We start from the raw sequence: 9,874 nt of genomic DNA, 5'->3' as shown, positions 1-9,874 counted from the left end.
TTTTCTGTCCTTTTCCTTTTTCTTGGTTTTCCTTGGTTTTCGAGACAGGGTTTCTCTGTAGCTTTGGAGCCTGTCCTGGAGCTTGCTCTGTAGACCAGGCTGGCCTTGAACTCACAGAGATCCTCCTGGGATTAAAGGTGCACCACCACTGCTCAGCTAGAGCTGTAGTTTCTTATGCTACAGGCATCTCTGACACAGTCTCTCACCTTTTTCTTCCTGCCCCTCAGCCAGGACAGGTTTGGTCAGTGCTGAGATCTGGGTGGATCTGATCATTTCCTGGGTCAGCTGCAGCTGGACGTCTCTGGGAGGAATAGTGTGGGCTGTGACACGCCCACAGCCAGGAGTCCTGGTGATGGTGGCAGATGATGACCTATTCTGGAGCATCCCACTGGGGGAGGGACCTCTCTCTCTCTCTCTCTCTCCCTCTCCCTCCCTCCTTCCCTCCCTCCCTCTCTCTCTGTTCTTAATTTTTATTTTTTATTTTCATGTGTATAGGTGTTTTGCCATGGGTATTGGGTCCCCTGGAACTGTAATCATCGACAGTTGTGAGCTGCCATGGGGGTCCTAGGAATTGAACCTCGGGGTCCTTTGGAAGAGCAGTCAGTGCTCTTAACAATTGAGCCATCTCTCCAGCCCCAAAAGTTCTATCTTTTTTTTTTTTTGAGACAGGGTTTCTCTGTATAGTCCTGTCTGTCCCAAAACTCTCTTTGTAGACCAGGCTGGCCTCAAACTCACAGAGATCCACCTGCCTCTGCCTCCCAAGTGCTGGGATTAAAGGTGTGCTTCACCACTGCCTGGCCAAAGAACCTTTCTCTTTCAGCAGAGACAATGAGGTTGCCCAGGGCTGGTGACCATTTCATTTTCTGTGTGTTAATTGGCATTCTCAGAGTCCCCTGTGCTTTAAAAATTGTGTCACTGTGGACCTATGCACTAACAATTGTGTGTGTGTGTGTGTGTGTGTGTGTGTGTGTGTGTGTGAGAGAGAGAGAGAGAGAGAGAGAGAGAGAGAGAGAGAGAGAGAGAGATGAATGTGTGTATGTTTAGGCCTATATGTGGCATGATTTTGGAGTTGAGAGAGAGGGAGAATATGAGTGTGTGTGTGTGTGTGTGTGTGTGTGTGTGTGTGTGTGTGTGTGTCTGGGCCTGCACATGCCATGATTTCGCAGTTGGTTCTCCTTCAACCAGCAGCTCCAGGGGTCAAAGGAGGGTTGTTAGGGTTGTGTTTGAATGCAAGTGCTTTTGACCACTAGTTCATCTCTTGGTGGCCATTACCTTTTGTTGTTGTTTGTTTTTGAGACAGGATCTTTGTGGGTAGCCCAGGCTGCCTGTTTCCTAAATTCTGGGATTATAGGCAGATACCACTGTGCCTGGCTTGGCCTAGCCTGTGCCCCTTTGTTCTGGTCTGACCTGCCTCTGCTTTCTGGACCATATACATACAGATCAGCCCTTCCTCTCTTCCCCTCTGGGCTTCTCTAGCAGCTCAGAGGGCTGGGGGCCCATGGAATTCTTCATAATTCTGGAGACCAGGAGTCTAAGACCAGAATTCTCTATGTGGGATCCTGGCCGGTCTCCCTGGTAAGATTACAGATCCTCCTCGTGAAGGCTTCACCCTTATACTCAGATCGGCTCTGATAAGCCCCACCTCCTAACCCTTTACCATGGCGATGAGGGTTTCAGCACATGAATTCTGGGGAGATGGTAGAGCCCTTTGGGGAGATCAAGGATCTTGGTACCACACCTAGGTATTTTCTACAGGAAGAACTCAAAAGTATCTGAGCACATCCCTACCGATACTCAAATGTACCCTAGCCCCTGCACCCTAACCCCTAGCAAGTTTGTGTCCTCTTCAATATAGAGCTGTTGGGGGCCAGGTATGGTGACACCTATAATCTCTGCACTTGAAAAGTGAAGATAGGAGGATCAGGAGTTCAAGGCCAGCCTGGGTTATATGAGACCCTATCTTTAAAAAAAAAAAGGTTAAAACTTTGTACAGCAACAGGATTTGTATAAGAGACAACCTTGATTGCATCAGGGAGTCAGGTACAGCAGAGAGACATGAGCCATGAACCAGTCTTGGGTCTAGCAGCACCTAGAAGGTGTTCTGTATGTAGTAGAGATTTCTGGGCAAGGTCCTATGGTCTGGTTAAGTCATGGGGTCAGTTAAGGTGGGTAGCATTACATCTTTTGGAAGGTAGGTACTGGTGGAGTTGGGATTGAAGGGCCCCACACATTGAGGAATTGCTCTACCTCTGAGCTAGCTGTACCCAACCCTTTTACTGTGTTTCTCTGTTTGAGGCAAAGCCTCACGCAGTCCCTCTGGCAGGATTTATCATCCTCCTGCCTCAGCATCACCAGGCCTGGCTGCTCTTCTCATTCCTTTAAAATGTTTACAATTGTTGGGCGCGGTGGCTCACGCCTTTATTCCCATCACTCAGGAGGCAGAAGCAGGTGGATTGGATCTACCTGGGTTCAAGACCAGCCTGGTCTACAAAGAGAGTTCCAGGACAGCCAGAGGTACACAGAGAAACCCTATCTCAAAAAAAAAAACAAATAAACATATATCTTAAAACAAAATAAATCAATAAACTATTTACAAGCCGCACAAGTGCACATGGTGTCTGGACAGAGCAAAAGTTGGCGTGTTCCTGTCGGAAGTTGCCGACAGATGTTTCCAGCTCAGCGTGGGCCAGCAGCGGCTCCTAAGCTCACGTGCTAACAATGCTCTTTGTCGGTTCTCTGTGTTTTCCTGTTGGTTTGCTGTGGTTGCCGTACAACGAGAAGAGAGACTGGGGTTAGGGCAGGCTGGCTCCACTAAAAGCCGGAGGAAAGATGTGTTTCAGGCCTTCCATGACTCCTGAACTTTGCTGGGCGGTCTTCTGTCATCCTCGGAGCACAGGTGTGTCATCCTGCCCTCCTCTGCCATTGTGTTCACAGGATGTTCTGTGAGCCTGCCTTTCTCTGTGTGTTCAAATCTCCCCTGTCCCCTTTACGATGCTGAAAAATCAAACCCCAGGCAGGCTCTCTACCACTGGGAAATACCTGAGCTACAACATTTCTCCTTTGAAAGGACATAGTAACATTGGATTAGAGCCTACTGGACGGTCTCATTTTCAATTTGTTTGTCTCATTAAGGACATTATAGGTCCTGGGGATTAAGATTCCAACACATGAAGCTTTGGGGGGGGGGAACACGACAACCCTGTAATACCAGGCTCTGTTGGCATGCATATGTGGGCCATCTCCTATCCCATTCCTTGTGAGGGACACAAGTGGTGTAGCGACGACCCCCGTGTCTGTGAGCATGAGAGCAGAGCAGTGATGACTCCTCCCACCCACGGCTGACACAGGACATGTCCACAGCTCTGCTCGTCACGGTAGAGCCTGCATCACTCTGCCCTGTTTCTTGAGATATGTTTGCTTCTTTTTCTCCACATCACCGCCCATGTTGTCTGTCCACTTCACTTTTTCTTGTGCATTTATAAAGGGCAGCTTTGCAGAAATAGGTAAACTCAGGGCACGTCCGGTGACCACTGGCAGTTGGGAAAGGTTTCAGGGGCTACTGTACTGTCTACAAAGGAGAGAAAACTACAAAGCAAAAAGCCGGCCATGTCAGTGAGAAGTCAAAATATGGCTCTAGGAGTTAAGGCGAGAGTCGGAGGAGAAATTGGCACAGAGTCAAGCCCCACGGATGTCAGAGCTACATTCTACCTGTCTGGGAGCTCCACTGAGGCCTGGGAAGTGACCAGACAGGGCTAAGGAAGGGGGGCACCTGGGACAGCTGAGGCACTGGCCAGAGGCAGGCATGAGAGCAGGTGAGGGAGCAGGAGCCACCTTGGCTACACTACCCAGCCTGGATGGCACCAACCTACCAGAGAGGGGGAAGCAATCACCAGGTCCTGGTCTTAGCCATGGGCAGAGGCAGTCCTCTGAGAACACGTTCTGAAGACCAAGTCTGGAGGGCTGGCTGCCTGATAGCAAACGCAGGCAGAGACACAAGGAGTGCAAGGCAAAGCGCCCTGTGGACCCCAGTGGGCTCGGAAAGCCTGAGGGAGCAGCAGGTGTGTGCCCGGTGGGGTTCAGATCACCCTGGCCTTTTCCTTCCCACGGAGGATCCCCAGCTCCTCTGCCAGCAGGTAGCTAACCCTTGCTGGTGCCATCTGAAGGTTAAGAGCAGGAAACCCACTCTGAGCCTGTGTGGACGGGATGGTGGCATGGAGTCCTCTGCCCAGCTGGGTTAAACACCAAAACCAGGTTTATCAGCCGGCCAGCCAGGAACATGCCAGGAATGTGGGCCCGCCCTGAGGGCAGAGGACCCTACCTAACTGGGCTTTGTTGGAGGGAGGAGGCATCTCTTCCTGAACGGCTTATCACACAGATGGGGAAACTGAGGCATTTCCCACTCATCCCTGCTCCCTGGCTTCCTGGGATAAGGACTGGACAATGGAGATGTACTTCAGAGGACAGATCAGTGTAGGGCAGCTCCAGTTCAGAGCTGTCCTTCCCAGGCTAGTAGTCCCCAGTGCTCCTGTCTCTCCTCTCCCGTCTGTATTCACCTCGCTGGCCCCATCACAATCACACTGAGGCTTCTGCTGTGAGTCAGCTTCCTATACTCACTGCCAGTCCTGAGACTCAGGCTCCCTGTGGTCACTGTTAAGCACGGACACCCTGCTCTTATACAGACAAACTGGCTCTGCCCTGACAACCTATCTGCTGCCTAGGTGGCTCTGTGGGGCGGGCCCACTGACTGTGGAGGGTGGAGCATCCAGGGAGACTTAAAGAGCTCCCAAGGCACACCCCTGTGTGTGCCCTGAGCTGCTGCCGGATGCCTCAACTCCTACCATGGCCGAAACCACCAAGCTCCAGCTGTTTGTGAAGGTTCTGGGCAGGCCGGGCTGGAGGGGGTGTTCTGTGTTCTTGTGTAGGCTAAGGGGTGGGTCTTCCTAGGGGTGTTGGGCTGAAGCTGCCCCACACAGAGCTGAACAGAGTCAGGCAGCCTGGGGGAGGAGTTTCCATATGGGAGGGGGATCAGATAGCCTGGGTCTCTAAACCTTGGCTCCTAGACCTGGCCCAGCCCTGGGAGAAAGCCCCATGGTGGGGAGCTGTCAATCCGGTAGCTTGCACCAGACATTTATCTAGAGATTCAAGTTCACGTGCCAGGAGGGGGTATTGCCGGATAGCTCCACTGGCTCTCAGGCCAGAGCTCAGATCTGAGTGCGGGCAGGTCCTGAGCTCCTCTTTGGCCACTTCCCTGAGCTGAGTTGTTAGCCTCAATACCTAGTTGTGTGGGTTAATCACCTAGAAGGCTCTCTGGCTCACCCCACCCTGTAGCCAGTCTCTGTGTCTGGAACTCTCTGGTGCTGGAAGAAAAGGTTGTGGCAGGACCCTAAGTTCAGGCCCTGTCCCTACCTGCCTCCAAGTTCCTGGCTTCCCCTGCTTTCCCCATACCAGGGCTCAGGTCAAGGGCCCTCTCTACACTCTTGTAGATGCCAGGCCCAACCAGGCCAGAGTCCTAGCGTGCCTCCAGAGCCAATGGCAGTGGGAGGCAGGTTCCCACCCAGTCAGGTGTCAGGATTCCTGGGTCTGCTCCCAGCCCAACACCCCTGCTCCACCCACCCAGGCCAGCGAAGACGGCGAGAGTGTGGGACACTGCCCTTCTTGTCAACGGCTCTTCATGGTCCTACTCCTCAAGGGTGTGCCCTTCACCCTCACCACAGTGGACACACGAAGGTGAGACACAGCCCTGGACCCCTCCCTGCCTTCTGCCCACCTCGGGCCAGGCACCTCCCTTCTGCCTGGTGTCCACAGGGCACTGGATGTGCTGAAGGACTTTGCGCCAGGCTCGCAGCTGCCCATCTTGCTCTATGATGGGGATGTCAAGACGGACACGCTGCAGATTGAGGAGTTTCTGGAGGCGACGCTGAGGCCACCTGAGTGAGCACCTGACGGGGCGGCAAAGCAAGGATGGGACTCCCTGGGGGACGCTTGGGAGAATGCTTAGGAAGGGTGGATCTGACTGGAGTTCTCAAACCACTGCCATTACAGCTTCCCTAGCCTGGCACCTAGGTACCGGGGGTCCAACACGGCAGGAAATGACATCTTCCACAAGTTTTCTGCCTTCATCAAGAACCCAGTGCCTACACAGGACAATGGTGAGACCCAGCCCAGCCCTGACAGGCAGGAGGGTTACCCAAGGCCAAGCTTAAGTCCTTACTGTGCCATTGCTCCCAAGCCCTGTGTCAGCAGCTGCTCCGGGCCCTGACCAAGCTGGACGCCTACCTGCGCACCCCACTAGACCATGAACTGGCACAGGAGCCACAGCTTCGTGAGTCCCGGCGCCGATTCCTGGATGGTGACCAATTCACACTGGCTGACTGCAGCCTGCTGCCCAAGCTGCACATTGTGGATGTGAGTGGGGCGCCAGCTGGTAGGTGTGGGGAGAAGGGCCGTCGCGTGAGGCCCTCCCTCATCACACTTTGTTGTACCCACAGACCGTGTGTGCACACTTCCGCCAGATGCCCATCCCCGAGGACCTGGGTGCTGTCCGCCGCTACCTGGACAGCGCGCTGCAGGAGAAGGAGTTCAAGTACACGTGTCCCCACAGTGCAGAGATCTTGGCAGCTTACCGGCCCGCTGTGCATCCCCGTTAGCCCCCCAACTCCATACACTCCTCTGCGGCCTATAAAGGCATCTGTGCCCCCAAGTAAGCGTGTCCTGAACATCCAAGTGGCCAGAGGCCCACAATTACACCTGCCCAACCCCACGGTGAGAAACACAGTTCAAGATGACAGCCTAAAATGACGGGGCAGGAGAGTCCGGCAGGCAAGGCGCAGCTCCTCCTCCTCCTCCGTGGTGCTGGCTCAAAGGCCTGGGGCCGGCAGAGATCTAGGGGACTGGATTAGTCTCCCAAACCAGTCAGGCCAGAGCTGGGCGGGGTGCCCTGGATGGCCAAGAAGGGTGGGGAGAAGAGCTAGCTCCATGGAGCTCAACCTCCGGGATCCCGGCCAGGTGGGTGGGGGCAGGCCTATATTCCTTAGCCCCACCACAGACTGCGGGTCAGGCCCATCTCTTCCTATGAGGGGCTTCTGCCATCTGATGCTCTGTGGGTGCCTTCCAAACATGCATCTTCCCCAAGACAAGCCCTCTGTGCATCTCTGTACACGACAGGTGTGACCTGCCCTGCGTGGGTGGAGCTTAGAAGCGTGGGGCGGCACTCCAAGCCGTAGGGAGTCCTAGCCCTACCAGGCAGGAACCTTTTCAGCTTCTGGGCTGGCCATGCAGAAACAACATAGACAGTCTAAGAAAGCTCTACCCTAGACCCAACCAGCAGAGCTTCCTGGGTGCACACAGCCTGATGCACCTGTTTGCACCCTGGGGCCCCACATCAAAAGGCCCTTCTCTGGCTTCCTTCCCAAGGCGGTTCCTCACCAGTAGAGTATGGCCTAGCATTTCTCCCCAAGAGAGCAGTTTATTTAACCAGGAAGGGATGAGAGGCGCTCCTGCCCAACAGTAAGACCAGTCGGTGGAAGTTAAGCAGTGGCTTTCTCTGGTTGGAGGGGGTCTTGGATCTACCCCTTTCCTTGTAGACAGGCTTCTGGCAAGGACACAGGTTCTGCTGTATCTTCAGGTCTCATCGAAGTCTACCCCACCAGCTGGCTTCTTACTAGAAGACAATGTAGGTAACGCACAGAGGAAAGGGAGGGGACCAGGGTAGGAAAGACACGAGGGCAGGTACCTTTTGAAGCCAGGGTTGATGAGAGACTCCCCTGGACACCGTCTCCTGACCCCAAGTCCAGAGCTGCCTCTCTGGTGATCAGGTTCTGCCAGAAAATCAGATCAGGGAAATCTTGAACCCCAAAGAACCCTGAGCAGAACTCTGTCCACTCTGAAAGATTCTCTCTAGAACATGAGGGGTCAGGGGAGGCAGTTCCAGAGAAAGCCCAGTCAACCTACCTGGCCAGGCCCGCCTCTTACCTGGTAAGAAGAACTGAAGGCCTGCTGGATGGGTGTTCTTCCTGGGACTAGTTTCTTCTGCAGCTGGGAGAAAGCATGGGCACCCGACTCAGTGCCACGAGGGTATGCGAAAGCAGGTCCCCGAGTAAGGGTTCAGGTGCCCACATACATCTTACCTGCCAGCCGCTTCTCTAGGTTGTACACACGCTCTGCCAGGCTGAGAGTCAAAGCCTGGAGCTTAGGCGCTGCCTCTGGGCTGGGCACCTTGGAGAGGTCAAAGGCTAGTGTGGAGGTGTCCCCAGAAAGGGTCATCGAGGCCCTATCCTCTTGCAGGCTTACAGTCACTGCTTGTTGCTGGCAAGCTGCCCTAAGTAGAGAGACGATGCGAGTGTGTTATGGACAGGACGTGTGTTAACCCTACCCCAAGTTCCTTACCCACATGGCCTCTCTAACTGGGACTCACCTGAACCGGGAAGGGATGTCCTCGGTCCCACTTAGGCCAAATCGGGTTTTCTACTGGGAACACGGAACTGTCACTACCTGCCCAGGACCCTGGACCCACAAGATGCTTCAAACTGCCCAACCCTGGAATACTATTAGGACCACAGGCAAAGGGGCAGGGCGTAAGGGGTGCTAGGCTCCCAGATGTCTCCCATCCCCAGCGCGGGTACGCACGAGCGTCGCCAGGCTGTCAGGCGAGAAGCAGGTGCTCCAGAGCTCCGCGGCGTCCGTCACACTGGGCGGGAGGGGCTGTCAGGCACGGCGCCCGCTGCGCTCCCGCACCCCACAGCCCTAGACCCCACTCACTAGAGGTTGAAGTCGCCGCTGTCCCCGTCTCCGCTGTCCTCCGACTCACAGTAGCACACGAAGCGGGGAGGGCCAGAGCCTGGCGGCAGAACGCACAGCGGCGGCGACAGCGGCGGCGACAGCGGCGGAGGGGCCATGGCCGCAAAGCGGTTTCGCTGCAGGAACCTAGCCAGCTGTGGACTGAGGGCGCCTGCGCAGAAGTACGGACTCGGCGATTCGCAAGCTCCGGAGTCCGCTCGGGGCGGAACTTCTGGTGTCGGGGGAGACGGAAGGACGAGGCAGCGGGGCGGGGCGGTACCTAAGGCTGCCAGTGTTGCTGGAGATCAGGCCCCGCGCGCAGGCCCGAGCTAAAGGGCGGGTCTTAGAGCGTGGGGCGGGGCTGGAGGCACCTGGAGGGCGGGTCTTAGAGCGGGGCCGGACTAGAGGGCGGGACTTAGAACTTTAGTAGGCTCCTTTTTTTTTTTTTTTTGGCTTTGGTTTGGTTTGTTTGTTTTTCGAGACAGAATTTTTCTGTGTAGCTTTGGAGCCTGTCCTGGAACTTGTTCTGAAGACCAGGCTGGTCTCGAACTTACAGAGATCTGTCTGCCTCTGCCTCCCGAATGCCTGTATTAAAGATGTGGGCCACCACCGACCGGCAGGGCCTCACTTCTTGTGCCTCCTTGCGACCCTGCTCACATCTGCCACTCTTCAATCCTGGTCCTCTTTCCTAAACATTCCCCGTGGACTGATCCCGGAGGCCTCCGGTCTGGTAGCCGCTTGTCCCTTCATGTCACTTTAGATACAAACACACCTTTTTTTTTTTTAATATTTATTTATTATGTATACAATATTCTGTCTGTGTGTATGCCTGCAGGCCAGAAGAGGGCACCAGACCCCATTACAGATGGTTGTGAGTCACCATGTGGTTACTGGGAATTGAACTCAGGACCTTTGGAAGAGCAGGCAATGCTCTTAACCTCTGAACCATCTCTCCAGCCCCAAACACACCTCTTTCCATGCTGAATTGTAACAAACCAAAATGCAAGAGTGAATGCAGTACGTTTGGTAGACAGTGCAAACAGTGAAGCCTCCCTACTCCATGCAATACCCTCCCATCATCTGAACTGCCCACCCCATC

The 9,874-nt window shown here is 54.6% G+C and overlaps 2 protein-coding genes across 2 annotated transcripts; one reads left to right on the top strand and one right to left on the bottom strand.

Moving 5' to 3' along the window:
- Positions 1–3,939: 3,939 nt before the first annotated feature.
- Clic3 (chloride intracellular channel 3) lies at positions 3,940–6,711 on the top strand. Its single transcript, XM_005346300.2, has 6 exons — positions 3,940–4,875; positions 5,618–5,727; positions 5,806–5,931; positions 6,043–6,149; positions 6,230–6,405; positions 6,489–6,711. Exons 1-6 carry the CDS (start codon positions 4,840–4,842, stop codon positions 6,645–6,647), a joined length of 714 nt encoding a protein of 237 aa, XP_005346357.1. The 5' UTR covers positions 3,940–4,839; the 3' UTR covers positions 6,648–6,711.
- Positions 6,712–7,445: 734 nt separating this feature from the next.
- Paxx (PAXX, non-homologous end joining factor) lies at positions 7,446–9,019 on the bottom strand. The gene is made up of 7 exons (XM_005346299.2): positions 8,758–9,019; positions 8,626–8,686; positions 8,414–8,463; positions 8,127–8,317; positions 7,972–8,034; positions 7,733–7,817; positions 7,446–7,660 (listed from the first exon to the last, which is right to left on the bottom strand). The coding sequence occupies exons 1-7, from the start codon at positions 8,892–8,894 to the stop codon at positions 7,621–7,623; spliced, it is 627 nt and encodes a 208-aa protein (XP_005346356.1). The 5' UTR covers positions 8,895–9,019; the 3' UTR covers positions 7,446–7,620.
- Between the last annotated feature and the right edge of the window lie 855 nt (positions 9,020–9,874).

This window comes from Microtus ochrogaster, chromosome 4, assembly GCF_000317375.1.
Source record: "Microtus ochrogaster isolate Prairie Vole_2 chromosome 4, MicOch1.0, whole genome shotgun sequence".
Lineage (NCBI taxonomy): Eukaryota > Metazoa > Chordata > Mammalia > Rodentia > Cricetidae > Microtus > Microtus ochrogaster.
This window is presented reverse-complemented; position numbering and strand designations above follow the sequence as displayed.